The following is a 14,439-nucleotide window of genomic DNA, read 5'->3' as shown; positions in this document are numbered from 1 at the left end:
AGCCCCGCGCCCCGGGGCGCTCGGCGCGGACCATGGTGCAGCGCTTCAGCCTCCGCAGGCAGCTCTCCAAGGTGGGGCGCGGCCCGGCCCGGCCGGCGGCGGGGGGCGGCGCCGCCTTTGTTCGCCCGCGGGCGGTGCGGGGCGTGCTGCTGCCGCCGCCGCCGCCTTCTCGGCTCCCGCCGCGGGCACGGCTCCGGCTCCTGCTCCTCTCCTCTCCTCTCCCCGCCGCTGCCCCTCGGCTCGGGCTGCAGCTCCCTTCCCCGGGGCATCCCCGCACCGCGAAGCGGGAGCGCGAGAGGGGGGCGGTGCCGCGCCGGGGGGCGGCGGTGCTGGGGGCGGCCCGCACCTGCGGCACCGGGGCACCGCCAGAGGCTGCGGAGCGGGGCACAGCCGGGCCGCCCGCCCCCCGGCTCGGCGCTGTCAGCGCAGCGCTTCGGAACAAAGGGCTGGCCGGGAGCGCGTTCTGTGGCGTGGTGACGGGGGGCTCGTGCCAAGAGGCTGCTCTGGGGAAGAGAACGGTTAGCGCCTGTGGTCCTGCGGCCGTGTCCCGGAACGCATCCTGTGCGGGTGGTGCGAAAAACACTTGCACAAAGAAATCAATCCGAGGACAAAACGAGGCTGCGTGTGCGCCTCAGGTGAGAGCGCTGGTCCTGCAGAGCTGCCACGCAGCCCTGTCCCTGCGCCCCGCCACTCGGATGGAGCTGACTTTGGCTCTGCACATAGGAATTACGGTGTCAGTTGGACACATAAATAACACGCTGAGTTCTTATGTTACCTTCAAACTCTTTTTTTTTTTTTTTTTTTTTTCCCATAGTGTATTTCAAATGCATTTATCAATAATTTAAAATGCTGTTATCAGCATTTAAAATAGGTCAAAATTCACATCCTGCAGACTGCCTTGGGAAAGGCTATGGTTTTGCACTAAGTTGGTATCTTACTCATTTCTGTTTGTTTGAGCATCTCCTCATCTTAAAGCAATACGAACCTTTCAAAGGAGCATGGAAAAGGGAAACTTGCGTCTATGAGCAGTTTACCTTCTCCCATGCAAAGAGCCGTGCCTGCAAGCAGAAGTCTGCGCAGGCACTACGGAGTTTTGCCCAGACTCTTCCGAGGGGATAATCTAGTTAGTGTTACACTCTGTTGGTGTGGGCAGCTCAAATACTTCTGAATGAACTCTTTGGATAACTCATTCTTAATTCTGGTTTACCTGAGGCAAGCAGTATGGTTTGGGATGATGCTTACACTGATTTTTACTATCGGAGAACTGCTTCTGATTTGATTTTCTAGCTCGGTCTCCTCAATTGTGTCTTGCACTGTCTTAACCCTGGTTATGTCAAGCCTGCTCGGACTTTTTTTTTCTGGAATGGGGAGTTGTTTCATGGTTCATTTCATGTTAGTTGCTCTAGGTCTTGGTACCTAAATAGCAAAATAAAAAATCTAGTTGTACCAATAAATAATCAAAACAGAATGTGTTTTATCTGGATTTGGATGTAGGATGAGAACTCCATCCACTTGTCTCCTCGCTGTAGGGTGGGATTGGGAAAGTCACTTGTGCTTGAGGCTTTGGGGGAAGAGTAGAAAACGGCATTATAAAGCACTGTCTTCTCTCGTATGGTTGCTAGCTAACATTTAAGATTTGGCACATGTCTACAAAAGCCCTGGAGCACCTGCTACCAGGATGTATTCACTTCTTGGATAAAATAGGAGATCATTAAACAGTGCACATATGTAACATGGCTCAAGGTCAAAATCCCAGTGTCTAGCTGTATTTAATGGATGTTTCAAATGCAATGTGACTACGCAATGTGACTAAGCTGAAAAATGCTATCACCAACACACAATTAAAACTTCAGCAAAGAAAGCGTGGGACTTAATGCAGGGAGGAAAGACAAGGTTTCATGATGCAAGGTTTAGCCTCAAATAGTTGGTTTCACTTTCCAACATGACTATTTGCACTGCATGGCTTTGATCAAATCCTTTAAGCTCTCTGAGTCTCTTGTCTTCTTTCTGTGAGTGGGGTTAATGCCTTTCTCTTATTTACATAATGGTTGTCAACTTCTGAAATACCGTTCTGGGGAGAGCTACATAAGCACTTAACCTTATACTAACTTATGAAATGTTTGCATTTGAGAACCTAAATGTGTCAGCAATTTCAGAAAGTTTTACACAGATCTATCTTAAAGTGTTACTACTTATTTCGCATGCCAAAGCAGCATTTAAATACTAAATGTGTGTGATTGCATGGTTTCTGTGTTAGTTTGCCAGCTTAAACATCTGTAACTGTTAAAACTTGGAGCCATAAATTACTGCACCTTTATTGTTAATATGTAAGACAAAATACTCGATGGTTTTCAGTTTGGTTCAACAAATACCTTCCCGAGTCCAAACTCAGCTTGATCACTTTGTTTCCTTTGTTTCCCCCTACCCTCAATATCACAAGTGTTTTCCAAGCATTTTGGTTCCCACCGCTCTCCATCTTAGACTGTTTAGAAATTTATATTGTGAGCTGCAATGATACTCAATTCATGTAACCAGCCTGTTAAATGTTAAAAAGCTGTAGACTGGACTGTTTAGCTCTAAACAGTACTAAACTGGTTTATAAAGTACTAAACTGGTTTATAAGCATCTGAACTATGCGCTAATGTGCATTGAGTTTATTTGTGGGAGAGGCACTTCAGTGGACTGTGCCTAAACAGGGTTGGAGTGCTCACTCCAAGGTGAGAAGCGTATGAATTTGCTGTTGTGTTGGCAGTGTAGTCCGCACACCTTGTCATTCAGATAGGGAAAGTATCTTCCAACAGTGCTTTGTTGGCTTTCCGCGAGTCCCTCTTTTGCATCAAATTTGGTCTTGGGAGAATATGACCAAAGACTTGATGTCATACCCCAAATGGGTTGCTCTTCCACCTCTGATCATTAGCCAGTGTTGGTGGATCATTTCCCTTATTCCCTGTGGTACCAATCTCTTATTTTTGTGGGTATAATCAATGGGAATCTTTATCCACATATAGAAATGATATGGTAAAGATGAATGTATTACAGAGTAAATTTTTAGCAACCTCAATTTCCTGTAAGTGGATGTGGACTAATACAGAGTATTAAAACAAATAGCCCCTTAATACTCTGTCCCTTACACTGTCACCTAAAGACATTCTCATGCAGGCTTCTGAAGCTGAGGATCCAATAATTGTTTGTCACAGAATAAAACAGTCTTTGCTAAGTTCTGTGGATTTCCAGAGCATAACACTTGGAATTGTTTGTGCCTCTGTCCTCCTTTCTTGTGCGTCTGCTTCTGGCTGGAAAAGGGAAAGTCCTTAAAGAAGCTCGTAATGTAGAAATAAATTACTTGGTCATTTCTTGAGTCAGTAAAACAGCCACCCAGGAAGGTAATAGCAGAGTTACCTCGTACTCCTGAACTGAGGAGCCAGTTGCTTGCAGCTGCTCCCCATCTACTGGTGTGATGGATGAAGAAACACATGTATTGTTAAGATCTACTATCAAAGGTTCTCAGCTCTGAAGAATATTTTCCTATCTGAAGTAAGCTCATTTTTACAGCAGCGTGTTTTACTGGTAAGACCTCGCCAAACATAAAGACATGGCAGTCTGTGCTAACCAGTTTTATCAGAGCAGAGCTCTCCTGATATGAAATATTCAAAGCAGAAATTGCATTTATCAAAGATACGGTGCTGATTCCACTTTCGTAGCTAAAAAGGTCAAGAGATAGATACTTCTATCAGTTTGGCCCACTGATTTTTACAACATAAAAGCATCAAAAATTCTCTTTGTGTTCAGAGTGCATGTTTGCAATTAAAATATATAAAATAATAGGTCTCACGGAGTTCTCAGTGAAACTGTTAATTGAGCTGATACTAGTATAGTTTAGAGTAGCATGGCAAGAGTCAAAAGTAAAAGGAGAATTTGGAAATCTGATGCATTTCACCCTTATTCTCATGCTCAATAGACCAACGGACCGAGTTTTCCTGGGGCTCTTCAAATACTGCACTTTAAACAGAACTGAAGTAATACTGTTGTACCTATTGCTGAGCAAAGCCAGCTGGACAGCTCTAACGGGACCTTAATGGGGTAGAAATGCTATTTACTACATCCACTGCTCTGTGGTAGATCGCCTTTAGATTACCTGTAGATTACCTTCTTCTTGTGGTAGATGCAGTGCAGCTTGAAGTAGCTTTCTCCGGCGGAACTGATGGGTCCCTTGCCTTCACAGCAGGCTTCCTGGCAGGCCTGGTTTGCCCCAGCAAACCTCACCATAGCGCCTGTGTGACCGCTCCCTTGCATCACATGTGGGGTTCACTCCTCGCTGTCAGCGCGAGGGCGGTTATTCACAAGTGTCCCATTGCTCCTTGCGGGAGGGTGGGCTTGCCTGTGTTGGCCATTCTGACAGCCCTAACGTAGGCAAGCCATTTGGGGGATCCCCATGTACTACTCACCACATTTTTGAGCTTTGAATCTTTCCTGTAGAAATGTTCTGTAAGGTTTACTGGACAGAAGGCCCCTCTAAAAAAAGCTGAGAGGCAGGGGGATGTAGATAAGTCTGCAAGCGTTGCTAGCCATGCAGGTGTTGAAAGAGTACTGCCAATAATAAGAAACAGCCATGAACTTATCTAGGTGAGATGGGGCCCTTGAGAAGAGAATGAGCTTCCTGTGCATCATCTTGTTCCTAGAAATGTGTGGAGAGATGTTACAGACATATTTTTATCATGTTACAAAGGAAAATGAGCTTCCGACCCTCTGTTTAAAGAAGCAAAAGTAACAGGTTTTGTGAGGAGTTTGTCCTGTCTGATTGCAACAGCTTTGTGAATGCTGTGACAGTGCAAAAGTAAAAGAGATTTGAAGCATCTTCCCAGATCGTGATGTTGTTAGCTAATGGGGAATGTAAGCCTGTATCTATGGAGATGTTAGATGTAGGAATGGAGATTTTTCTTTGTGCAAAAAACATTACAAATAATCCAAACAATTACCCGTATACATGCCAGCTAGGGGACTGGTAAATTGCATGTGATGGCTCGTTGCCAAAAAGACTTACAATGTTTAACATGTACACAGTCTACAGATGGAACACAGCTTACATAAATGAATATTTTCTTTTAATAACAAAATTCCACTGCTCAAGGCAGTTTGCTTTGCAATATCATCATACTTTCTAATAGGTGTTACATGGGGCTGGATAACAATAACAATTGGAATTTCCTACCAGCAGTGATCAAAGGAAGCATTAAAAGTGTTGGCATCTTTACTCTGAATAAGTTACCGTTAGGGGTCCTTTGTAGAACTTGAAGCTCGTGCAGTATTTGTTCATCTCCTCACAGTTTCCCATGTTAAGTCAGCCAGTATTTCTTCACAGGCAGAGAATAGTTTGGTCTCATTTTGTGAATCTTTCTATTTTGTATGTGGCAGTCAATGATAAAAAGACATATGTAAACTAATCCTTTTCAGAAAAGCTTTTCTCACTGGAAGAAGGCCTTAGAAGTTCAGGGAAAACAAAATAACAGGATCAAGGGAAATTGAGTGAGCTTTTCAGTATTTATGTGACATCTGGTTTAGGACTCCGTGTCTTGACAAGGAATGTGACGATGGCCTCCAAAGTGATTCTTACCAAAGATGAACTGTACACGCTGGTGAGTAGAGAAAGGATGGTAGAGGTGTCGTGCTGAGGATTTGGGTGTTTCAGTGATGGGGTCCACCTGTTCAGCACGTCAAGTTTGCTCAGTTTTCCCAAAGCTGCTCCTCTGAGATGGCCACATTTAGTGCAGGTGAGCTGATTGTTGCAGTCCTGTTTGCACCAGGCCATCACTTCATCGTATCGCACATCCACAAGTGGCGCCTGAGCACCTGAATCAACTAATAAGAGTGTAAGTATATTTTCACACCACTGATTTCATATTTTTGGCTACATGTAAGATAAATTGACAGATGATAAGGCTCCTCCTTGAGTTATCCGTCCACTAAACTGACTTTTGTCTTTTGAGCTGTAATTCAAAATAAACACAGCTCTTGCTTCAAGAAGAGATAGATGAGAAAGCAGGTCTCTGGAGCTCTCGGTTTATAGAAGAGCTGACCGGGGGTCCGTTTCCCATCCCTGCTCACATCCTACTCTCCTCGCCATGCAGTGTGCTGGGCGCTCCCCAGTGCTGGAGCTGATCCTGTGGGAGTGGCCAGGGCCATGGGGAGCCCTTGGGCACCAGCAGAAGCCTGCTCGAGAGCATACACTGACACTTGCAGTCACAAGGTTAGCAGCCAAGCATTCCCAGGAAAATGGTCAAAAGCTTTCATTGCTCGGAATAAATAATACGTCAGAGTTTCCGTTCTGTTTGACAAACTGAAGAGAGTCCACTGTGCCAAAGTAACTGTTCCTCAAGCTGTCAAAATGCTGTTTTTAGTAAGAAGCTGGGGATATTTCTTTCTTACAAATATCTGCTGAACTGTAGATTACATGGTTTACAACTGTCTGAGAATGCAGTGTTGCTTCTGAGCTGCTGGGTCTCAGTAAATCTGTTGGAGCATCTGTCTGAATCAGAGTTTGGCTAAAAAATGAAATTCTTTTCCACAACAGTTTCCTTGTCCCTTCTCAGACCCCTTACTAAATAAAACATATGTGGGAAAAACAAACAGATGGTGCAGTGGGCAGGCTGTGTGCCATGGGCTGAAGCGCAGAGCTGACCCGAGCGGGACTGCCGCTGGGGTGTTTCTGGCAGGCGTCTGTACCTCTGGGGTGCGGGGGCTGCTCGTTTGTTCCGTTTCGGTTTTTAAATTTCAGTAACGAGAATATAAACAGATGATAGAACAGGCTGTTTTCCTGACTACTGGGTTGTAGATGTCACTCTTATCCCATCAGCCTTCTTTAAGGTGTCTTTAAGGCAACTGTAATTACCAGACAACCTGTTATTTTGGTGTAAAAGTACATAGCCTCTACCATGTTTTTAGATCTTAATTAAAGAGAAGACAAGCTAGTTCCATGATAATTGTGAATTAGCAGAACCTTGCAAGTGAAGTTTCTTGATTGCTTTTTATTATTTTTTTAATGTGGTTTCATATCCTTTGTGTCTTAGAAAATACTTTGTATTTCAACACCTGATTTAGATGTTTCAGTAAGTAAAATATTAATCCCAGTACCATATTCTTGCAATTTTACTTTTGTTCTTGGATTGATTCTTTCCCTGCATTTTTAAACAAGTCTTCCAGGCTCTAAAATCAGTCTCCCTGCAAAATTCATGATGAGAAAATTGGGGCAACTCCTACCAAATAACTTGGTTCGTATTGATGTTAAGTAATTTTTAAATCAATGGAAGTTTTTGTTAGTATGCAATAAATAAGGTTGTACATGCAATTTAGTATGCTTTCTTCAAATGTGGTGAGATATTTTGTCTTTTGAACACAGAAATTAATTTTGTGGATATCCCAAACATTGAGCCCAAACATTGATAATAGACATACAGATCATCTAATTTCCTCACTGAATGTGGAACTTAGTACTGCTGCTCCAAAGTGTAGAAAAGGGACCTTACTCCAGATGTCACTGGAGAGTCTTTAGTTAAACTTTTAAATTTATTCTTTCAGAATCCTTTTATCTGGCAAAATAACTGTACCTTGTGTAAGTAAAAATTACAGTTCAAAGGGTGAAATTTTTGTAGATTCAAAGACAGTATGAGTGTGAAAACCAATGGGCAGCCATTTGCAAGCACACCCACCTTGCCTTTTTCCGATAACCCCACTGTGATAGTTTCATACTACAAATAATTCTCGGCAGTGTTTGCTTCTTTGCTATCTAAAGACATGACCTCAGTTAGCATGAATTTGCACCTGAAGAATACACTTTAAATGTAATGAAGTAGCTGTCTATGGCAGTTTCTTGGAATGGATCAACTCCTGTTCCTGTTGCTACAATCCTTTGCACTTCAGGTCCTCTACTGACTGCAGAGAGAGCTATTGTAATGCAATGTCCCCGTCATCTGAGCTGGAAATCTTCTCTCCATCATGCCTCAGAAAACATTGGATGTGTCGGGCAAGAGAGACTGAATAAGAATTCTCAATTGTCCACCAGCATAGCATGCTTTCATAACGTCTCTCACTATTTTGGTGTTTTTCTCTGTGGCTGTTGGGCTCAGCTGCCTTCCAGAGGAGTAGTTAATGAGACAGATTAGCATCCTAATGTGTTTTGGAGAGGTGTAGTTATTTCCTTATTTTTCTTCATCATCTGCAGCCCAAACACTCTTTCTGCCTTCTCTCTGCCATAGCAATACTTTGAGGTATTGTTCCTTTTCTGGTACTATTTGGTTACATATTCCAGGTAATATTTAACAGAGCCTTGTGCTGTTTAGACCAGTATTTCATCTACCAGTTCTATTGCTTTCTTATTTTACAGTAATAAAGCTTATCTGAAATGTTTAAAGAGAGATTTTAAAATTAGAAAGTTCAAAATTAGAATTGTTAACAAACTGAGAAGAACATTAGGCTCTTCTGCTGTTCTGCTATGAATAGAGCAGACTTGTATCTTGTAATGTTTGTCTTCAGTCACTAGTATAATCTATTTAGGGAAAGAGTTATAACTCCTGTGGTAGCTTGGGATGATTCACTAATCTGGCATTTAATTTAAAAAGACAAACACATTTTTGGATGCTCCAATGCATGGTGTTGTGCACCGTCTCCTGCCAATGTCTAGTTCAGTCTATGCCTGCACTGCATGCTACGGTTGTGTGTAGGGGAAGTAGAAGCCTACGCAATCTTGCCTTGGTTAGACAGCTTCACGCAAGTGAGTGAAATGATTATATCCATTTTGAAGTGCAAAGCTTGATATGAAAACCTGACTTTAAAGTAACATATTTTTTGTTCTGCTGTGTTTCCCTAGTAGTTCTTTAGGAGTAGATGCACTGTCATACTCTGAGTGTTGCTGTTACTCAGGCTGATGGTTGAGTTGCTGGATGACATGAGCTCATTTTTTGTTGGGTTTGTTTGTTTTGTTTTTAAACCTTCTGTGTTAGCTAGGTTAAAATGTATATATACTGGTAAAAATATGGTAGTGGGATGCATTTTAATGGTGCTCTGGTTTTAACTAAAGAAGCCTTTGCATTCAGTTACTGTGGACAGTTTGTAAGCCGTTTTTTGCTGACATTGATCGTCTGCATCCCTGTTGCTTGCTGAATTACTTGTGTAATTCACCCTGTTGTCTGGATGCTCGTGGAGTTAGGATCAGGTTCTTGCTGACAGCTGTTCAGGATTGGATTACCAAGGAGATCATGTGCCCTGGTGGGGATAGGGGAGCTTGGCTCTCCGTGCTCGTGTAGGGGCAGCCTCGCAGCTGGTGCTGGTTCTCATGGGCCCTGGCTACTTGGTTTTGGAAGGAAAATGGCTCTCCTGCTGGTAAAGGACAGAAAATGTAAGGCTGGGGGAAAACTGGGGAGAAGAGACGGACCAAAGTGCCAGCTTATCCACACACACGCAGTCTAGGTGTAGGAGTCAAGAAGCTCCGACCAGTCTGGCATATGATGGACAATTAGTGGAATTGTGCAGCTTTACATGACCAGTGCTTTATTTGGTATGCTTTTATTTTGCTGACTCAGGTGCATTAAACCTGATTGTTCAGGCTGTTACATAGTTTCTAGATAACACCTTCATGAATTCTTGTCATATTTTATCTAATGTACAATTTCTATTACACTTGAACATTTCTCAAGGGTCATTCTGCTGTTACCTGCTCATTGCCTGGCCCTTCATTATCAAGTTTTACTGATACAAGTATTTGTTACAATATGTTTTGTTGATCTGACCTTCTAAAATGTGACCTTTGTCCTTTTTTAAAATTATTTAATAATGCTCTATAATTAACCATTTTGGCAAGGTAATGGGAAATTTTACGCATCATTTAACTTCAAAATTTGGAGAGAAAAAGTGTTTAAAATGCTAAGATTTGTTTCAGGTTGTATATGCATACTCTGTATCCCGAAGACGTAAGTTAGGGCGGTTCAGTTTTGCCAGTCAGTGCAAGAACCTGATCCCAGGTCTGTGACCTTCTCATGGCCTCGCCGGTCAGGACATCTCCCAGATCAATGCCCTGTGCTGTGTGTGTGGAAGGGGAGGATGATTCCCAGTGTAAGGACAGAGCGGCAGGTTCTCTGCACCAGAAAGATGTGAAGGCAGCATTTAGCTGTAACACTGCCATTTGGGACTGCCTGGCCTGCAGAAGAGGAGGCTCAGGGAAGGCTCCCCCGTGTCTGTAAACACCTGAAAGGAGTTGCAGAGAGGACGGAGCCTGGCTGTGCTCAGCGGTGCCCAGCGCCAGGGCAAGGGGCAGTGGGCACAGCCTGGAGCACCAGAGGCTCCACCTGAGCACCAAGAGGCGCCAATGGGCTGGCTGGGTGCTGGAGCCCTGGCACAGGCTGCCCAGAGGCTGCGGGGTCTCCTCCTTGGGGATCTGAAGTAGCCGCCTGGGCACCTTGCTTGGGGTGGCCATGGTGGGGCAGGGGGAGACCAGAGGGACCCAGAGGTCCCTGCCCACCTCTGCCAGTCTGGGACTTTGTGATTTGCCACCTGAGCAGCTGTTTAATATCTCCTCCAGAGACAAGGTGGGATCACAGGTGAGATGATACCTATTCTTTACCACTAAAATACTGCCATACAATTGAATGTCACAAGCAGCTCCACAAGGAGCTGGTTCACACTGCCTCCGATCTGATGTCACTTTACAGTAGAGATTCCTCGGTTTGGTAAGATTGTTTCCTTCATAGTAAATTATGCTGTATAGACATTATTTGTGCAAGGTCAGAATAATTCCTTGTTGACAAATGATGATCTGGTGGCCTGATTCATTTGGCAGTAGATCCAAAAATATGTATACTGAAGAGTTTAAAAAGCATTCCAAAAGTTACAGAACTGCAGAATCATTGAAGTTGGAAGGGACCTCTGGAAGTTGTTTAGTCCCAAAGCCAGAGCAGCTAAAGCAGATTGTCCACAACAGCGTCCAGCTGGGTGTTGACTGTAAAATACAAGCAGTGTGCACAAAATGCAGGGTTTATATGACTCTGAAAACATTGCATTTACATGTTGCTCTTAAAACTGTATGCATGCTTTTTTTAAAAAAAAGTCATTGTGCATCAGCTACTAGCTGTCATTCTGTCTAGCCACATTTTTTAGGTTAATGCTGGTTACCAGTCTAGAATTTCTTCTGCTTCCTTCTGGGTAAACCTGATTTCTAGATCAAACCACTGGTCTGTTCCAGGAGGTAATTACCTGAAAGATTAAATAGCTTGAGTGTAGTGAATGGTATTGATACCTTGGCAGCCTTGCTGGCATTTCAGCTAGAGGCTTGCTGCACAGTAGTATAAACTTTTTTTCTATTACTTTAATTGCTGAAAATTAACAAACAGTATTTATATCACGTCATCTAGAAAGGACGTTAAATTACATTAGGTATTTTGTTATGCCATGGAGAAGCAACTCTTAATTATTCAAGTAGCTGAGTAGCTATTTTGACTGAAACTCCATCTGTCAATGTAGAAGAAATTACTTGTATTTTTAACAACATGAAGCACTCTTCTGCAGTTATTCAGTAGAGTCGCTTCTGAGATGGTATTTTCATGCGCTACTTCTGACTGTCTTCTGGGTGAGGTTTGTGTGATCTTCTGTGTATACTGTTTGTTGTCTTACAACAAAGCTGAGCTGTCTTCAGTTAATCAGTGACAGTTTTCATTAAAAATGTGTGGAAAAAACTCCACTCAGGAAGCAGAAAACATCTAGGTGCTTTCAGAAAAGTTTTATTGTCTACTTTGAGGCCAGGTTTTTGAATAAGTAGAGTTGTTAAGCAGTTAGAGTTCCTACAATTAGTAGGCAGGACTCAGAGTCCTGCTCTTTGGTATATTGCTGCTTTGTTGTATGCTGCTGTTTTGTTTGTTTGAGGTTCCTTTTCATAGATGGATGCCTCAGTTTATACAGCTGGAAAATAGAGTTAGTGCTTTTGCTGGAATTTGCTGTGCAACTTCGACTCCTCTTTTAGCTCTCAAGCATTAGTTAAAATAAGCTGGGTTAATGAAAAATGCTCTGCTTTCACTGTTTAGTTAACCAGGGTAATTTTACTGAAAAATCAGTGAGTGACTCTGGAAGTGGTTGTGAGCAAAATAAATTAATTCCCATATTAGCAAATTTTGCTTTAGTGCCAGCTCAGGGCTTTTTGGTTGATTTGGGCATTTTGGTGTTATTGAGTGTTTTTTGTTGTTGTTGTTAGTTTTTGTTTTGTTTTGTTTTTGTTTGGTTCACTGTTGTCATTTTGTTTGGTTCACTGTTGTCCTGCTGCAGCTACAAAACCTTTGACTCCCAAAGCATGTGCTGAGGGCATTTGCACAAATGCAGCAGCCAGGGAGGGCCAAGCAGGGCTTGAGTGCCAGTGCTTGCAGCCGTCAGGCTGGCCTTGTGGTGCTCTGGTGCAACTCCATGCAGCTGCTAGTGCTGCTCGGCCAACTGTTTGGAGCAGTAGCCTTACCTGTGGAGGTTGTTATGGCCCAGGTGGGATGTTATCTGTCTGGGCAGTCATCAATAGCAAATACTAGGTAGAGCCTATACTGTAAAATGAGAGTAAGAATGAACTAATGTGTACTGGGATCAGTGCACTAATACAGTAAACCTTAGAAATGTACTGCTCTGAGGAATACCAAAGCTTCTGTAATTCATGGTTAGAGATTATCAGAACATGCTTTAAATTTACCCAGACTGAGACAACTGGAACTTTGATATATTTTTCTTTTTTAATGAAGCACAGGAAAGGACTCTTCTTAAAGCACATTGAGGGAAAGGAATAATGTGGAGTATTATAGAATTATCATCATCAATGCCACTGAAGTGGCTTCTGCAAAGGTTCACACTCTTGGCCTGAATTTAGAGCATGCCAGTCCTAAAACTATGCGCTTGCTGAGCAAAAAGATGGGATGAGATTCCCTTTTAAAATGACTGTAGTTACTGATCTGTTGGCAGGGAATGCTATAAGAAAAAAAAGGTGTGCTCACTGGCTAAACTTGAAATGTGTTTATCTCCCAAAACTGTAAACCCAAGTGATGCTAGCCTTAAGTCAAAAAAAGGCAAGCTTCTTTTCTGACATTGAGGGGGGAGTAGAAGGAAGAACACTACACTCATTTTTAAGACTATCTTTTGTTGTTATCAATTTTTAAAAAATACTTCGGCACTTCTTTCATCTCTTTCTTTTTTCTTGCACCTATTTCATTTTCCTCTCCTTAAACAAGGGCCTTTACTCATGCTACTTTTTGCAGGGCTGTTCAACAAAAGCAGAAATTGGGTTGGTGGGAATAACTGGTGGATTGGCATCTGCATTTGAATCCTCATAGGCCACTCTTGGAACAGTCTGTAGTAGAGCAGACTTTCCTCTAAAATAGGAGCATCATAAACTACTACTAAGTAAATAGTTACTACAAGTCCCAAGAATATCCTAATGTAGATTATCTATTTTTGTCATCCAAAAAATGACAAGGGAAGTATACAATATGATATCTCTTAAATTTAATATCCACCTCTGCTTTCTTTGAATGAGTAAGGTACAGACAAACAAGCTCATTAGCAGCCAACAAAACCCATGTGAAAACGTGCCTAGTGAATAAATTAACATTTCTTAAAAGTAGCTGTCTTTTTAAGGCGATGGTAAACGTTGCTGTCTTACTGCAGAGCAGTAATCTATGGAGGAACTTTGCTCAGTTTTCCTTCCCCAGAAGGATTACTTGTCTTGCTACCTAACTGTCTCCCAAAATCTATAGGGTAAGTTTGCTGTGCTTACTCAAAACAAAATAAAAGCCTCATGTTAATAAGTTTTCCCCAAAGGGCTTATTTGCACTGTCAGAACTGCTTGGGATCTTTCCTTCCCAAGGCAGGAGGAAGGCTCCCCACACACGTCTCAGAAGTGCTTCACTGCCCGTCCCACCAGGCAAGGATGGAGAGCAGATGTATGTGTATTTAAGCCATGTTTCCAGTTGCTCGGTTCCTTCTACTTTTTTCTGACCATCCCTAACTAACAGGGGAACTGTGTGGATTCAGCAGCAGGGTAATAGCGTTTCATTTGCCTCTCCTGGGGCCAGGTAAGTCACAAGACTTCCACACTGTCTTCAAGCATGCAGGTTCAAATTTGTTATCAATTAGCTCTTTAAATTGTAAAAGGAGCCTGAGCAACCTTGTGTTGCAGGTTTCAGATTTTGAGATTACAACTTGCCCAGAATTCTAGGAGAAATTTAAAATGTTATTCAACCAAGCAGTATTCCTGTTTGAAGGAAGTATAACGTGTTTTTCTGTTCAAGACTACCTTTTTTTTTTTAAAAAAAAAATAAAGTTCTAAGACCACTGTCAGCTACATGTATTTTCCTTTTTGGTTTTGCTGTTTTTCAGAGAGCAAGACTCACTTCAGATGTGTTCCTGACGGGGTCAGTGGTGAAGTATTTT

At 42.6% G+C, this 14,439-nt stretch overlaps 1 protein-coding gene across 11 annotated transcripts in view; it reads left to right on the top strand.

The window, feature by feature from the left end:
- Nucleotides 1-14,439, top strand: part of TMCC1 (transmembrane and coiled-coil domain family 1) — a 145,789-nt gene that overhangs the window by 83,814 nt on the left and 47,536 nt on the right. Inside the window, exons 1-2 of one of the 11 annotated variants that reach the window (XM_035338016.1) lie at nt 8,626-8,764; nt 14,386-14,420. The exons of 7 other annotated variants lie outside the window; for them this stretch is intronic. In XM_035338016.1, the coding sequence (XP_035193907.1) occupies nt 8,629-8,764; nt 14,386-14,420 (171 nt within the window). In that variant the 5' untranslated portion in view covers nt 8,626-8,628. Of the gene's footprint in view, nt 1-6; nt 72-8,625; nt 8,765-10,445; nt 10,587-14,385; nt 14,421-14,439 lie in introns of those variants that run through there. 3 more of the 11 variants (XM_035338024.1, XM_035338019.1, XM_035338017.1) reach the window with 3 other exon arrangements.

The sequence above is a fragment of the Oxyura jamaicensis genome, chromosome 12 (genome assembly GCF_011077185.1).
Source record: "Oxyura jamaicensis isolate SHBP4307 breed ruddy duck chromosome 12, BPBGC_Ojam_1.0, whole genome shotgun sequence".
Taxonomy (NCBI): Eukaryota; Metazoa; Chordata; class Aves; order Anseriformes; family Anatidae; genus Oxyura; species Oxyura jamaicensis.
This window is presented reverse-complemented; position numbering and strand designations above follow the sequence as displayed.